This window comes from Sorex fumeus, unplaced genomic scaffold, assembly GCF_029834395.1.
Source record: "Sorex fumeus unplaced genomic scaffold, SorFum_2.1 ptg000030l, whole genome shotgun sequence".
NCBI lineage: Eukaryota > Metazoa > Chordata > Mammalia > Eulipotyphla > Soricidae > Sorex > Sorex fumeus.
In genome coordinates, this window is record NW_026606087.1 from 14,391,510 (window position 1) to 14,409,374 (window position 17,865).

At 38.4% G+C, this 17,865-nt stretch overlaps 1 protein-coding gene and 1 pseudogene across 1 annotated transcript; both read left to right on the plus strand.

Annotated features, from left to right (window-relative positions):
* Positions 1 to 10,689: 10,689 nt before the first annotated feature.
* Positions 10,690 to 11,741, plus strand: LOC130025443 (olfactory receptor 52A5-like; annotated as a pseudogene).
* A 4,577-nt stretch (positions 11,742 to 16,318) lies between these two features.
* LOC130025251 (olfactory receptor 52Z1P-like) lies at positions 16,319 to 17,254 on the plus strand. The gene has a single exon (XM_056116203.1). The coding sequence runs from the start codon at positions 16,334 to 16,336 to the stop codon at positions 17,252 to 17,254; it is 921 nt and encodes a 306-aa protein (XP_055972178.1). The 5' UTR covers positions 16,319 to 16,333.
* Positions 17,255 to 17,865: the final 611 nt, after the last annotated feature.

Genomic DNA, 17,865 nt, shown 5'->3' on the forward strand with positions numbered 1-17,865 from the left:
TCCAGGTCCCCCAATTCCCCTCAGGCTCCTCTTGGGTCCTGCTCCTTCATACTTCTCCTTCCTCCTACTGCCTTCCGCCTCTGTCTCCCCCAACTCACTCTTACAGCCTTAGTTAAATCTCAAAGCATGAGGGGTTAGTGCTTACACATAGGTGTGGTCATACAATCAACAGAGATAAAGTCCTTCCCTCAGGGGAAGCTTCTTCTAGGACAGATTCTCATTCAGTAAGAAAACCCACCCAAGAGCAGAATCCCATGGGTGTGTTTCTCCTCTCATTGTCTAACAAACATATAAACATTCATAATATTAATCACTGTGTATGGGCACATACATGAGACTATAAAACCCAGCTCCTGAAAGAGAACAGTGCAGAGTCTTCTGCTCCCGTGCCTAGGCTGTCCTCACTGGGGCCTCTTGGAGGGGAGCAGGTTGAGTTTCCCTCCCCACCCCGACCAGGGCTCCAGCAGCCGAAGACCTCCAGAACCAGCCACCACCATGCTGAGACCACTCTCCACACGCATGAAGGTACTGGCAGAGGAACACAGGCATGCGGGTCCCAGGGCTGAGATCTCCAAGCCTGCTCGGATCAGGACTGAGCATCCTCCACCCAGATCCTCCATATTCCAGTAGGCAGGGGTCACACCCACCAACTAGCCCCCTGCCACCGTGTAATCCCATCAACGCCAAGATCCAGAGATCATAAAACCCAGCACATCATATTATCTCATTCCTACTTTGGACAAAATGGCAGGCTACCGAATGTAACCTGCCCACACGGCAGAGTCTGGCAAACTCCCCGTGGCGTACCCAATATGCCAAATACCAGTAACAACGATGGGTCTCATTCTCCTAACCCTGAAAGAGCCTTGAATATGGCACTTTTTAAAAAATCTCAGGGCTAGAATGAAGGAGACGTTACTGGGGCCTGCTCGAGGCAATCGACGAACAACAGGATGATCGTGATCGTGATGGGCACAGTAAGAGATACTTTAAGCTTACAGGAGTGCTCTCCTGGGGCCATCTCACTATAGATCTCAGACTACAATGCTCAGGTCAAATTAGTTTTCCCTAACCCTAGCAGGGTCCTAATCTCATCATTACTTTTTGGATCATAACAGAATTTGTCCATGACCATGATTTTAACTTATAGTTAAGTATTGTGGTGCTTTGGCCTGGCCTATTTCAATGCCAGGGTAGCTCACAGCTTGCCATGGGTCCATTCAGTCCCTCATTGGGACTCTGTTTTTTTGGGTGCTAGGAACTAAGGGCAACTGAGGCTTAAGTCAAGAAATCAGATGCATGGGAGTAAATATTATTCGGAGTCAATTAACTCCCAAGTTATAAAGCTTAATAACTGTCTTCCTGTGTCTATACAAAAAGGAAATTGCTTTAAAGTAAACTATGCAAAAGACATAAGGAGAGGAGAAAGGCAATATATAACTTACAATACAAGTTCAGTGTCCTTTGAAGGATCTGACCTTACAAGTTAACAGAGTCTAATTAGGGGGAAAAGGTGATAGACCAGACGGGGAAGAGAGCACAGAGAAGTTACAAATAAGCACAGAGGAATGGGAGTGACTCAGGAGCACTATGGTGGGTGTAACTGATAAACCCACTGATAAACCCTTGTCCCCTGGGGCAAGGGAGAAAGGACAAACCAATGTTAGGCCTAAACTGTTTAGAGCTATTTTCCAACAGTAGTTTATGGCACATTGGGTAACAAAGTGAAAATACAGTTGTCAAGTATGAGCTAGTGGTGACTGGGCAACTGCAGCCTCATGGGATGGGGGGTGTTACCGGCTCATCCTTCACGCCCTACCGAGGTCATAAGTTGCCCTCCACAAGCAGTTCTCAGGCACGGCCATAACACCAGACACACAGAAATCAGTCTCGTAATTATCTGGCTCTTGGCAGAAATTCCTCCAGTCTTAATTAGTAAAATATCAGAAATCCAAATTCCAGAATATCAGACATCATATGGTTCTCATAACCAGCTATAGAAAGCAAATTATTTCACAATGCCTTTTCAGCAATTCTGATTGTTGGGGGAAATTCTAAACAATAGTGGTGGATCTTTTGTCAAAATAATGAATGTAATCAAAGTAGAGAGAGAGTTAAGTAGTAACCATCCGCCTCACAGGCCTCAGGAGGAGTGGGAGGGGGGTTACATTGGGGTTCTTGGTGGTGAGAAATAAGTATTGGTGAAGGGAAGGCTGTTTGATCATTGTATGACCGAGACTTAAACCTGAAAGCTTTATAACTACTCCCACAGTGATTCAATAAATAAATATAACAAAAAAAGAAAGTACAGTTGTCAATAAAAAAATAGAAGGAAATCTTATGAAAGATCTAAAATGATAAGTACATGGGAAACTAATTTATTCAATGGTAAAGAAATCATCCTCCTTCAAATGGAAAAGATTCAGAAGAAATGATGCCTTGAAAGTTATTCTTAAAAAATATTTTATCTAAGTTAGATTTTTATATTTTATAACAAATGTTTTTCATAGGAAGAAAAGGATATACCTCTATAGATAAATTACTGGTATTTCTCATCAGGAAAACTTTTAAAAATATATTTCACCTGTTTACATTATTAAATTTTAGTCACTTTGTGTTTCTTTCCACTGGCAATGTTTTAGCAACAAAGAAATAGAGACATTTAGAAGATTGAGACCTGGTTGAAGAGCATGCAAGCTAAGTGTGGGTTAATTGTTTACCAGATATATGCTTCTTACTGTTTTCCATGTCCATGAGCAAGATTACTGTCACACTTTTGTTCCTAAAGTGAAGGAAATAATTGCATCTAAAAAGTTGTTTGTTATGTAACAGGCACATTCCAACAGAAGAATTAAGAAATGGGAGGTTCAGTGTAATTACAACCTATAGCACTATTATAATAATTTATTTAATTTGCATTATTTATTTTTATTTATTTATTTATTTTGGCTTTGGGGTCATACCTGGCGATGTACAGGGGTTACCCTTGGCTTTGCACTCAGGAATTACTCCTGGCGGTGCTCAGGGGATATATTAGATGCTGGAATCGAACCCGGGTCGGCTGCGTGCAAGGCAAATGCCCTACCCACTGTGCCATCGCACTAGCCCCACATTATTAATTTTTAACTGAGTCACATATTTTTAAATAACCTTTGCTTATTAAAAAATAGAAAATCTTTAACAAAACAAACAAAAGATGTGGGTTTAAATTCCTTTTACTGATTTGAGATTATATGCATTAAGAACAATGAATAAGATCTTATATAAGTCACTCAAAGATTGATTTAGAGCAACTGCGAGATTAAAAAAGAAGGTAGTTTGAGATGCAATATAAAGACATCTGACAACTGACACTGCCCTGCAATGTCCAGTGCTATCTAAAAAGCAGTTCTTTGAGCCAGAGCAGTAGGACAACAGGTAGGACTTTTTTTTTTTTGAAAGCTGCAGATTCCGTTTCCATCTCTGACAACTCCTATGGTCCCCCAAACATCACCTGGAGTAATTTCTGAGTGAAGAAGCAGGTGTAAATCCTGAGCAGTGCCAGGTGTGACCCAAAACCTACATTTTTTTAAGAGAAGAGAAAGCTCTTTCACATTCAAGTCTTGAGGTAAAGATAATGGGTGAAAGAGACATTATAAAGAGTAGATACTCCTGTGAAAATAGCACTGTAGCACTGTCCTCCTGTTGTTCATAGATTTGCTCAAGAGGGCACCAGTAACGTCTCCATTGTGAGACTTGTTACTGTTTTTGACATATCGAATATGCCACAGGGAGCTTGCCAGGCTCTTCTGTGCGGGCAGGATATTCTCCGCAGCTTGCCAGGCTCTCCAAGAGGGGTGGAGGAATCAAACCCGGGTCGGGTGTGTGTATGACAAATGCCCTACCCACTATGCTGTCGTTCCAGAATGCTACCTGTGAAAGTAGCAAGAACTATTGATTAGATTCCTATCCTCATTCAAATTTTCAGATTCTAAAAATTCACCATGGTGGTAAATTCTTGTTGTAAGTAACACTCATAGTTCAAGGTTTATATTATAAACAAGACCAAGAATGATTGATCTGATTTAAATATATATCTTCCTTTTTTTTACACATTTATTTAGAAAGCTTATTTTTATGCAGTTACGTACCGTGCACTAACCGATTGTGTTACAGAGACTATCTAGCTTGCATGGCAAAGTCTGGCAAGCTACCGGTGATGAATTCAAGTCAGGAGTGATGGCTGAGTGCAGATCTACTTGTAAGCCCTGAGCAATGATGGTGTGCACCCCCCCACACACACAAAAAAAAGCACAAATAATTAAACCAAAGTATACTGTCCATTGAAATCAATGTATTTGTTGATTTTTGAAATCATTGTATTTATTGATTCTATTAAAATCAATGTATTGATCTGTTGGGGCTGGACAGAGCCCTCAGAATGAGCCCATGTAGACTGTACTGCACACAGGAATGAACATAGGAACCCATGAAAATGGGCGAGATTTCTCATGTGTCCTGACTGGTTTGGATGAAGCTGAACATCTTTTTCTTTTAGCTGCCTTCAGTAAATAATTTCATAAATTTCAGTTTACCAAAAGAGTCAGTTCTCCTCTTCTCACAGAATTGTGAACCCAGCTTGTCTTTAACATGCAGATTCCAGGTGCTAGCCAGCCTAGTCTTTGGGATGTAGATTCCAGATGCTTGCCCAGCTTGTCTTTGGGATGCAAATCCTGATGCTTGAAGTCCAGGAAAGCTTTGGGTTTCGGTTTGGATTTGGGTTTTGTATCTTTCCAGAGACCTAAACCCACTGAATTTAATGTTCTTCCTTAACTTCTTTTGATGGCTTTCACACTATTGAGTCCAGTAGGATTATAATAAAAGGAGATCTCAGGATGCTCTACCTTTTGTCACAGGATCTGAGTGAATCCCGGCCCTCCATGAAATATAATTTCTCTCATGTTCCTTGTCTCAGTGCCTCCAACTGAACGAATATTCACACAGCATCGATCTCTATTGTTATTGCATATATTTTATTTTTAAGTCATTTTGTGTAAACTATTTCCTTTGAAATGTTTTTCATCCTGATCTTGCAAATACATACAAAATAAAATTCAATTCAATAATCAATATTCCTTTGAATTTTGATTAAAGATAAGAGTCATTAGAGCATACTCAATTTTTCCCCCATTGTAAAACATTACAATGGTTATACACCAGGATTTACACAATTCTTCTCACACATTCAAGAGACTTTTGGTAATGACTGAGAGGTCTTTGGTTGTAACGACGAAAGAGAATCACTAGCATCTAATATGGATAAATTAGGTATGACTCTAAACCTCTTAAAAGGACTGGATAAAGACACTATGGTGCATGTAGCACTGTAGCACTGTCCTCCCATAATTCATCGATTTGCTCTAGCGGACACTAGTAACATTTCACAACAAATTGTGAGACTTGTTGTTACTGTTTTTGGCATACAGAATAAAGCATGGGTACCTTACCAGATACTCTTAGTAACTTGCCGGGCTCTCTGAGAGGGGCAGAGGAATTGAACCCAGGTCAGCTGCATGCAAGGCAAATGCCCTACCTGCTGTGCTATTTCTCCAGCCCATGCTACATGTATGCAATGAAATTCTAACTACTAGGCTAGAAGAAAAGGTAAATCATACATTTCTGCATGTCTTTGTGGATGGATCTGGAAAGTAGCATTGTGAGTTAAGTTAGAAGAAGAGACTTACAGAATCATCTTTAATATATAAATATATATATCATATATAAAGAAACATAAACAGGAAACAGCGAGTGTCCAAAGACAACAAAGACTAAGAGTTGGTCTTCAGTAGAAAGTTTACCACAGCGGAGGAGGTAGGCAGGGGATAGGATGCAAGGGGCCTCTGGGAAAATGGTGGAGGCAGGAGGACACTCTGGTGAATGGTGTGGTGCTGGAATGTTTTTTGACTAAAAGCTTACTATTCACACTATTATAAATCATGGTCCCCAAAATTAAAAAAAAAAAAACACAACAGAACAAAGCAAAACAGAATCTCCAAAAACAGAGAAATTTCACACAACACAAAGTTTATTTTATCTAATATGACTGAGATCGGGCGCGTTCAGGGTGGTATGGCTGTAGTAGCACAGCGGTAGGGCGTTTGCCTTACAAGCGGCCAACATGGCCGACCTGAGTTCGATTCCTCCGCCCCTCTCAGAGAGCCCGGCAAGCTACCGAGAGTATCTCGCCCACACGGCAGAGTCTGGCAAGCTACCCGTGACGTATTGGATATGCCAAACACAGTAACAACAAGTCTCATGATGGAGACGTTACTGGGCCCACTCGAGCAAATCGATGAACAATGGGAGTTCTCTCTCTCTCTCTCTCTCTCTCTCTCTCTCAATATGACTGAGATTGAGGTTTAAAAGTCCAGCGATAGCACAGCAGTAGGGTGTTTGCCTTGTGCTCAGCTGGCCTGGCCGAGCCGAGTTCGATTCCTCTGCCCTTCTCGGAGAGCTGGGCAAGCTACCAAGAGTGTCTCGCCCGCAAGGCAAAGCCTGTCAAGCTACCCGTGGAGTATTCAACATGCCGAACACAGTAACAACAAGTCTCATGATGGAGACGTTACTGGGTCCGCTCGAGCAAATCAATGAACAATGGGAGGACAGTGTTACAGTGCTACAGTGGCAATTTAGTCAATGGGTACTGATTAAAATTATTAAGAGAGAACTTTCAATTTGTGCATAGGAGAGCAACATTTTGATGTGAAAAAGATCTAGTTCGGGATATTGTATATGTTCTGAATATAAGAGTTCCTAAATATGGGGTTTTAGGAAATAAATACATGCTCAAAAGGGAATCATCTATTATAGATGTTTCTATAGAAACATAAACAATAAATAATTTTTCCATTCAGAAGTGATAGCACAGTGATAGGGCATTTGCCTTGCATGCAGCCGGCCCGGCCGAGCCTGGTTCGATTCCTCCATCCCTCTCGGAGAGACTGGCAAGCTACCGAGAGTATTTCTCGTGCATAGCAAAGCCTGCAAGCTAGCCGTGATGTATTCGATATGCCAAACACAGTAACAACAAATCTCACGGTGAAGACGTTACTGGGCCCGCTCTAGCAAAATTGATGAACAACAGGAGGACAGTGATAACAGTGATAATTTTTCCATTGTACTCAGGAAGATTATACATAACCATCATATCCCAGAAACAATGAAATATTTAAGAAGACAACCATTTAAAGAATTATGAATGGGCCCATGCAATAGTAAATCTGGTAAGGCCTTATCTTTCACTGGCCTACCTGAGTTTTTTCTTAACACCCTATATGGTTCCTTAGCACTACCAGCACTGTTCTGAGTTGCAGAGCCAGGAGTACACCCTAAGCATTGATATGTGGAACCCAAAAAAAGCAAAACAAAAAGAAATCCAAAAATAAAACCAAAACCAAGGAGGGTATTTGATTTTTATTTTTAGAATTTTAGTACTTTCTCTATTTTTTTGTGTTTTACATTTTGCTTAATTAATTCTAGAAAAGAGTTTTATCTTATTTTTATTTATATATTTATTTATTTATTGCTTTTTAGTCACTCCTGGCGATGCACAGGGGTTACTCCTGGCTCTGCACTCAGGAAATGTTCCTGGCAGTGCTTAGGAGACCATATGGGATACTGCGAATTGAACCCAGGTCAGCCACGTGCTAGGCAAATGCCCTACCCATTGTGCTATTGCTTCAATTCTAGAAAAGAGTTTTATTTATTTATTTTTTTTTCAAATATTTTTAAAATTTTTATTAGTTAAACATCTTGAGGCACAGTTGTAGACTTACAAATTATTGTGCTTAGATTTCATTTATACAATGATGTAGTACCTATCCCTCCACCAGTGCCCATTCTCCACCACCACGGATCCTACTATTCCTCCCACCACCCATCCCCCCAATCCCACCCAGCCTCTGTGGCAGGGAATGCCACATTTTTTTTTTAAATTTATTTATTTATTTTTATTAGTGAAGCACCATGAGGTACAGTTGTAGATTTACAAATCTTTGTGCCTGAGTTTTGGTCATACAATGATCAAATACCCATCCCTCCACCAGTGCCCATTTCCCCCCACCCCCCCTCCCACCCTGCCTCTGTGGCAGGGCATTCCCCTTTGTTCTCTCTCTCCTTTTGGGTGTTGTGGTCTGCAAAAGAGGCATTGAGTGGCAATCATGTTCAGTCCATAGTCTACTTTCAACATGCATTTCCCCTCCTGGGAGGATCCTCCAAACACCTTTCATTTGGTGTTCCCTTCTCTATCTGAACTGCCCTTTCCCCTAGAATATCCGGCTGGCCTCTAAGTTATGGAGTAATCCTCCTGGTGTTGATCTCAGCTATTCTTAGGTATTGATCTCATATTTTGTTGCTTTATATCCCCCAGATGAATGCAATTTTTCTATGTCTATCCCTCTCTTTCTGACTCATTTCGCTTAGCATGATATTTTCCATATTGTACCACTTGTATGTAAATTTCATGACTTCATCTTTTCTAAGAGCTATGTAGTACTCCATTGTGTAGATGTACCAGGGTTTCTTTAACCAGTCATCTGTTCTTGGGCACTCAGGCTTCTTCCAGTTTCTGGCTATTGTAAAGAGTGCTGCAATGAACAAACAAGTGCAGATGTCACTTCGACTACACATTTTTGCCTCTCTGGGGTATATTCCCAGGAGTGGTATCGCTGGGTCAAATGGGAGCTCAATTTCTAATTTTTTGAGAAACGTCCATACTGTTTTCCAAAAGGGCTGAACTAGTCGACATTCCCACCAACAGTGAAGGAGTGTCCCTTTCTCGCCACATCCACGCCAGCATCAGTTGCTTTTGTTCTTTTGAATGTGGGCCAGTCTCTGAGGTGTGAGATGGTATCTCATTGTGGTTTTGATCTGCATCTCCCTGATGATTAATGATGTCTAGCATTTTCTCATGTGCTTTTTTGCCATTCGGATTTCTTCTTTGAGAAAGTTTCTGTTCATTTCATTGCCCCATTTTTGGATGGGGTTGGATGTTTTCTTCTTGTGGAGTTCCACCAGTATTTTGTATATCCTTGTTATCAACCCCTTGTCAGATGTGTATTCGGTGAATATCCTTTCCCATTCTGTACACTGTCTTTGTATTTTGGTCACTGTTTCTTTGGAGGTGCAGAAGCTTCTTAGTTTAAGATAGTCCCATTTATCTATCTCTGTTTTTACTTGCTTGGCCAGTGGTGTGGCATCTTTGAAAGTAACATTAGCCTCAATGTCATGGAGGGTTTTGCCAACTTTGTCTTCAATGTACCTTATGGTGTCTGGTCTGATGTTGAGGTCTTTAATCCATTTTGATCTTATTTTTGTACATGGTGTTAGGCAGAGTTCTGAGCCCATTTTTTTGCATGTAGCCATCCAGTGATGCCAGCACAATTTGTTAAAGAGGCTTTCCTTACTCCACTTCACATTTCTTGCACCTTTATCAAAGATTAGATGATCATATGATTGAGGGGAGATGTCAGTGTATTCAACCCTGTTCCATTGGTCTGCAGTTCTGCTTTTGTTCCAGTACCACGCTGTTTTAATTATTACTGCTTTGTAGTAGAGTTTGAAGTTAGGGAGGTTGATTCCTCCCATTTTCTTTTTCCCAAGAATTGCTTTAGCTATTCGTGGGGGCTTATTGTTCCATATAAATTTCAGGAGTGTTTGCTCCATTAGAAAAGAGTTTTAAAATGTGTTGAAAATAATGATATTTTTCATAGAGTAGAATATTGATATACTCAGGAACAAGAGATAAATAACTGCTTTGTGCCATCAACAAGTAGGAAATTTCTTTCCATGGAAATAATAAGAAAGCCACTTGTAAAAGACAATGGAAACAGTAGGAATTTTGGCAAATAATCAAGGAACTTCAGAGACTTGAGTAATATATACCTAGATATATTAAAAATAAATCATTTTAAGTGCATTTCTTGTGGCTAGATTATGTGTTAGGCTATAAATGTAAAGAGAACATCATCTACATTGGCACAGAAGTGTCACTTAAAAACTCCTCAAACTGGGACATATTAATGATCTTTGTTGAGGAAAGAAAATGGAGAGGAAATGGATCATGTATTTAAACTAAATGGAGCCATATCTACATAGAAGGAAATACTATATTAAGGCAAGAGTTGACATTTTTTAATTAATGAATTAATTTTCTCACAGGGCAAGAAAAGTACCAGATGCATGGGTAGGTCTTGTAAAAAGAGTGCAGTCTGAGAAGTTAGGTTAAGGGTTCTGAAAGTTGGTTCCAGGAGAAATGGACTATGAGGAAAATAATCTGAATTATCAAGTTAACTCCGAAACTTAACACAAAAATATTCTGCTCAAACCATTCTTGTGATTTCCATTCTGCTGAGAGTTCTATCAGAGCTGTGAATACTTTGTTTTTGTAGATAAAATACAAAATATGTTTATTCTGCTTATAACCCCCTGCAAATTCCAACTGTCTGGTTATAGATGTTAGTGATGATTAATAAATAAAAACTGAAGACATCAAGTAGATTCTATAGTCACAGGATAGACTTAAGCTTCTGGTATATTTAAATTGGTTTAATAAAATTTGGATCATACAGAAATACTGAACCTTATATTTGACCTGTTAAATTTGTGGGGAAAAAAATAAGAAAATTGGAGAGAAAATTGAATGAGAAAGAAATGAATGCCTCTGTCTTCATGCCTTCGGTCCTAACTCTCATCAGGATTCCAGACCTGGAGTCAATTCAGTATTGGATTGGGATTCCATTCTGTGTCATGTATCTCATTGCTGTGACTGAAAATTCTTCACTTTTAGCTATAATCAGGTATGAAAGAAGCCTCCATAAACCCATGTACAGTTTTTGGCTCTGTAGGGGGTCACAGACATTGCACTTAGCACCTATAATCTTCCTAAAATGTTAGGAATTTTCTGGTTTCACTTATTCATGCATTTCAGACCATTGAATCAGGTGTCTTACTGGCAATGGCCCTAGATCATTATATAGCCATCTCAGTGGTAGGGTGTTCGCCTTGTGCGCAGCCAGCCCGACCCAGCCAGGTTTGATTCCTCCGCCCCTCTCGGAGAGCCCAGCACACTACCGAGAGTATCTTGCCTGCACAGCAAAACCTGGCGATATGCCAAACACAGTAACAACAAGTCTCAAAATGGAGACGTTACTGGGCCTGCTCGAGCAAATCGATGAACAACGCGAGAACAGTGGACCACTTGAGACATGCCTCTGTGTTCTCCCAACAACTTTTGATTCAAATTGGAGTTGGAGTGATACTCAGAGCTGCAATACCATCCATTATGCTTATCAAATGCCTACTTAAGCTCTACCAGACTACAGTCATCTCCCATTATTACTATGAGCATAAGGCCCTTGTGAAGTTGGAAGTTGAAGATATCTGGATCAACAAGATATATGGTCTCTTTGACACCTTCACCATTTTAGGGTTTGACATAATCTTTCTCACCTTATCTTATATTCTCATCTTTATCACAGAGAGAGGCAAGAGTGAAGGCCTTTAAAACATTGATTGCCCACATAAGTGAATTCCTCCAATTCTACCTCCTAGCCTTTTCTTTCTTCACTTATAGGTTTGGTTCTCAGATACCACCATATGTTCACATTCTGTTGTCAAACCTTTACCTGTTAATCCCACCTTCTCTCAACCCTCATTTAGCCTCTCCATGCTTCAGTTTCTGGTCTCTCCCTTGCCAAGTCTAGTTATGTTAAATAATGACCAATGGTTGCACGTACCAATTACACACAAGTGAGATAGCACAATCAACATATGTAAAGCCCTTCCTACCAGGGAGGCTCTTCTAAGACAAAGATCTCATTCTGCTAGCAGATCTGCTCAAGGACAGAATTTCATCTAAGGGCAAATTTCTCTTTTCCTTAGTCCATACACATTAATTTATTTTTAATTTCTTTGCCAAAGGGATACGTCCTGACCCATAGAATTGTGGGTGTGACAGTCAGTCTACTGGGTCGGCATGGACCCAGGGAGGGATAGCCTGGGTTCTCTGCTATCATGTGCCTTGGAGATTTAGTCCTGGAATCTGCATGGGGTGTGGGGTTGGGCTTGCTTGTGGAAGCTCTTAGTAGCTGGAATTCCATCTGCACTAGGCGGTTGACTGCACCTGCTCCAACTAGGGTGCCCTGGTGATATTGGCTCTGTGGTATGCAGCCCAGAGATATCTCTGGCACTCTGGTGTCCTCTCGGACTCGCCACTGTGTCTCTAGGTCAGGGCTGTTGCTGTGCTAAGATACACACTATAAAATTTTCAGCAATCTGTCACCACATTGACAGTGGGTACAATGTTATAAAATAATGGTAAATCAAAATACAGAGAAAGAAAAAAATAAGTAGTGATTCACACAAATCAAATGATCTGTGCCTTGATATATTGTTTCTTGATCTGATTGTTTTCTTTCTGAAATAGAGATCCATTTACTTATATGTTAATTTTACCATTTTCAATCACTCAAGATTGTATCATATAGAATAGGTTTAAGTATTGATTGCAGATATTTTATTAAGTTTTTCCTTCTGTCTTAACCATCTATGTGCATGTATATGGATAACACATCATCCATATTCAAGCGTGAAAACAGAGTTGTCATTTTGTAGTTTCCACACTACAGTGCCATCCTGTAGTCTCAAATTTTTCTACTTCTAATATCCTTTTTTGCACTAGAACCAGAATTCTTCTGAAAAATCAAATCAATTCAAATTATTATATTTCTTGATTTTTCCACAGTTTCAGTTTTGGATTGTAGACTAAAATGTGTTGTGAAACTTCTAGACTATTAATCACTTCTGTACATCTGCCTAAGTACCCCTCAATGAGATCTGAATTACAGTCATACAGTACATATTTGTAGATGCAAATAACATAGTTTGGATCATTGACATGGGTGACTTATACAATGCTATGTGTCAGTTCATATATATTGTTGCAGGTAAAATAGTTGAGTGATTTCATTGCTATGCAATATGCCATACTATCACTATACCACAACTTAACTATTCCATGAAATTCAGAATATTTAGATTTTTGATAATTTAAGATTCTTATGCATATTGAAGTCAGAAGCATTGCTCTACATGTCTTGCTTGCACATAAGCTTCATTTATGTACATCTTGAATAATAATCGCAAAATCATAGATTTGGCAAGCGTTTTCTCATATAATTACACTATGTTGTCACCAGATGAAAATGAAACATTTTATTGAATGACATATATCTTTGTTAAATTTTGTTGCTGTCAATCTCTATTTTCTTCTAATTTAACTTTTACTCTTCAATTCTTTCTTTTCCAGAACTCAAATATTTTTCTTTGATTTCTTCATTTGTTTTTTCCTTCTACTATGTTGTTAAATATGTACTTCTTTGTTATTGTATATTATTTTAATTAAGAAAATAGTGAAATCTCCTTTGAATCAACTTTATTCATTATGAATTTGTGTTTATTTCTAAAACGCTGCTGTAGAAATTTGCGCACTTGCATTTTTCTAAAAAATTAGTCACATTTAAAGTGACTGAATAAGTTGAATCTTTGCAACATCTTTTTCTATCATTGTCTACCATTTACCATATACAAATACCTATTTAATAATCCTGCCCACATTACATGCTGCTGAAGAAGGAAAATAAGTAATTGATATTTGATATATATATATATATAATGTTGCTAGGATAGTTATAAAGGGACATATTGTTCTTACATTAAATAAGTCCACTCAGATACATTAAATAGCAAAAATATGCTACAAATAAGGGATCAAATTTTCATTCTTTGAGTAAAAGTAGTCACTTTGAGCACTATCAAAAATTTATCAGTGTATAGCACAGAGACAATGTTATATTAGGAAGCTATGGAAGATCTTAAGCCTTAAACAAAATCCTGCCATATCTATCCTCAAAACAAGTTACCTAATAACATTAATTTAGAAAGAGTAAGATTTTATACATTTGTGCTATTTCTCAGATAAAGATTCTCATCAAGGTGGCGTTCAATTCCATGAGGACAAAATCATGTCTACTGATTAACCTGATTATGGAAGAACAATATACTGGAGAAAATTTCAAGCTTCTTGAAATGCTTTTAAAATCACTAAGTAATTTTGTAACTATCAATAGAATAAAATAATTATTCTCTCAATTTCCAACAGTTTTAACTCCAGAATAAGCAAATATGCGACATAGAGTTGAGGGGTTTCTAAATTAACTACCTAAAGATCACATGGAAAGAAAAAAAATTAAACTAGATAACTAGGTAACATTGTAGACATAAAGTAACTTATAATGAGTGTAACCATCAGAGAAAGACCTGAAAACACAAAATATGTTACAAATATTGGAAATGCTGTCCATGACATTGGCATTTGGCAAATATCTGGGAACTCAATAACAACAGTGAAGGGAACAAAACCAAAAAGAATGCAATGGGACCACAGCTAACTGAAATATTTTCTCATTGAAATAAACTATCAAGAAAACTAAAAATAAAACATCCTCTGGAATGAATAAGCTGTTTTCACACACCAAATGGACAAGAGGTTTTACATTTGATGTACAAATACCAAATAAAAGATATAAGAGATTCAAAAACATGTTTATCCTTTCATATCAATTGACAGGGTATATTTGTGAATAATTCAATGGATTTTCAGATACAATCTAATAGAATAGCACTATAGTAGAATGAATTGCTGACATGCAAAGAAAACTTAAATTTTACTTGTACATTTATGTGTCTGAGAGTGTTAACTTGGTATCTGAGAACATTATTCACAGAGAAAAATGGTGGAATTGTGCAGGAAGAGAAGGACCTTCTCCTTGAGGACTATGTACCAGAAATCAGTCTAGGCCATCTCTTTTCATTAGTGGAGCAAAATTCTATCCTTAGGGTACAGAAAAAAGCATTCCCTAGAGAGGCCTGTAAAAGGGTATAAATATGAAGTTTTAGATTTCCCGCTCATCTTCTTGTATCCTGCATATCTTATCATAGCGGTTAGGGTGTTTACCTTGCACACAGCAGACCCAGATTTGATTCCTCTGTCCCTCTCGGGGAGCCCAGAAAGCTACCGAGAGTATCCCTTCTGCATGACATAGTCTGGCAAGCTTTCCTTGGTGTATTCGATATGCCGAAAACAGTAACAAATCTCCAATAGAGACTTTACTGGTGCCCACTCAAGCAAATCGATGAACAACAAGAGGACAGTGCTAGTGCAACAGATCAACCTATTAAATATTTCCAGAATGCAAGAAATTAGAAAACGTGAGTAAACAGAGCTATGCTCACTGACTACATGTAGAAAAACATTCTAGAGCGATGACAAAAGGTTGAGAGTATGCTCAATTTTCTTAATATTTAAAACAGGTTGTATTTATCTCAACCTTGACTTATAATGTATTGGCTATGACTTTAATTGCCCTTTATGTGGAATTGTAGCATGTCTGTATTACTTGTTTAAATATAACTTAAGAAGAACACAAATATCTGTGTATAAGTTCATATACGGACATAAGCAATCTGTATACACATACACGCCACACAAATAGCTTAATCTATTTTTAATGTTTTTAACTATTTCCTTTGTCTTAAGGTTTACTTGACATATGTTTTGTGCTATGCAGATCTAAAATTTGTGTTCACATTTGTTAAACATATATTCCACTATTTTTATAGAAGGCTCACTAGGTTGGGAGAGACAGTACAGTAGGTAAAGGTGCATGGGTTTACTTGAAATTGCCTGGGTTTGATCCCCTGCACTGAATATAGTCCCCCTGAACTTCAATAAATAAGCCCTGGGTCATAGAATTTTTAATAATAAGTTGAGTTGGCCTAGATAAAGAAGATGGAACTCATGAATTATTTCTATTTCTGGATTTACTTAAAGATAATATTATGGTGGTAGGAATTATACATTAAAAATTTACCTCACTTGACCATGAATAAGGTGTGACCTGGTGCATAAGATTGAAAGTCTGTGGTAACTTTTGAGATGATTGAATACGTTAACACATGCAAGACAAAATAAAAAAATTTTAAGCACTTATTTTATATAATTAATTTTCATACAGATTTAATTCTTCCATGGATAGAATCAGTACAATTTGAAGCTACTGAATCCATCTTATTGTCCATTCACTAAGAAGAGCCTATTGAAAGAAACTTTCCTTTCGGACATCAGTTAGCCTGCGGCATCCTAAGCTAGCCCTGTGTTCTTTCTTAAAGAAACTCGGTTCAGAATACCTGGCCACAGATGGCTCCTCCCCTTCAGAATCACACCAATCCTCAGGATATGTGGTATGTTCTGACTGGAATACCAGGACTGGAAGATTTTCATGTCTGGATTGCTATCCCTATCTGTTCTATGTTCATTGTGGCTGTGGTAGGCAATATCTTCTTGATCTTTCTGATAGTTTCTGAGCGCAATCTCCATGAGCCCATGTATCTCTTCCTTTCCATGCTTGCTGTAGCAGATGTGCTGCTTTCTACCACCACAGCCCCTAAGATCCTGGCCATCTTCTGGTTCAATTCCAGGAATATATCATTTGGTAGCTGTGTAACCCAGATGTTCTTCATACATTTCATCTTTGCAGTAGAATCTGCTATTCTTTTGGCAATGGCTTTTGACCGCTATGTGGCCATCTGCTACCCACTACGATATACCACTATCTTGACTACCTCAGTCATTGGTAAGATAGGAATAGCGGCCGTGGTCCGGGGCTTTACTGTCTGCTTTCCATTAATCTTCCTGGTATACCGACTTACTTACTGTGGCAAAAACATTATTTCCCATTCCTACTGTGAGCACATGGGTATTGCCAGACTGGCCTGTGATAACATTAAAGTTAACATAGTTTACGGCCTAACTCTGGCTTTACTGGTTATAGGGCTAGATATGGTGTTCATCAGTACTTCCTACTCACTGATCCTTTGCACAGTGTTTAAGATACCTTCTTGGTCTGCGAGGTTCAAGGCCCTTAATACATGTGGCTCCCATTTCTGTGTTATACTTCTGTTCTATTCTCCAGCATTATTTTCATTTTTAGCCCACCGTTTTGGGGGCAAAGCAATCCCTCACCACGTCCATATCCTAGTAGCCAACCTCTATGTGGTAGTACCCCCAATGCTAAACCCCATCATTTATGGGGTGAAAACTAAACAAATTCAAGAGAGAGTGGTTTTGCTTTTCTCTACCCTCAGTACAAGTTGCTAAACTAATAGTTAATGCTAAATATTATTTCTGAATAAAGTACTCACAAATTCCATTTAATATTGTAATTCAGTGATCATTAGGAATACATGTAATTCATGCACATCCTAGAAATTCACTTATACACTAGATACCTTTTCAAATATCCATTTTCTTCCCCTAAATCTTGTAGTTTGAACAAAACAAATTTAAAGGAATATTCTCAATTCCACATTTGTGCCCGAGTGTCATCTCAAATTCAACAACACGGGTAAACCAGTGGATGCTATGTGAGGTAGAAGTCAACTAATCTCAATCAACAGAATATAAATACAAATGATTTAAACTATAACAAGAATTTAGTAATCTCTTATACATGGGCCTAATGGTTCCATGGTAAATTACAATATTTACTTACTTTCTTCTAAGAAATAATTTTTTGATAATACTTTAAGCAAATTATCTATAACAAGCAATATAAAGGGCAAGCTATGGGGGAAACTTAAGGGGTGTTTGAGAAAACTGGAAATATGGTGGTGGAATTGTGCAATGGTGGTGGGATTGGTGTTGAAATATTGAATGTTTGTAACAAATCATCATGAACAACTTTGTAAAATAAATAAATAAAATTTTAA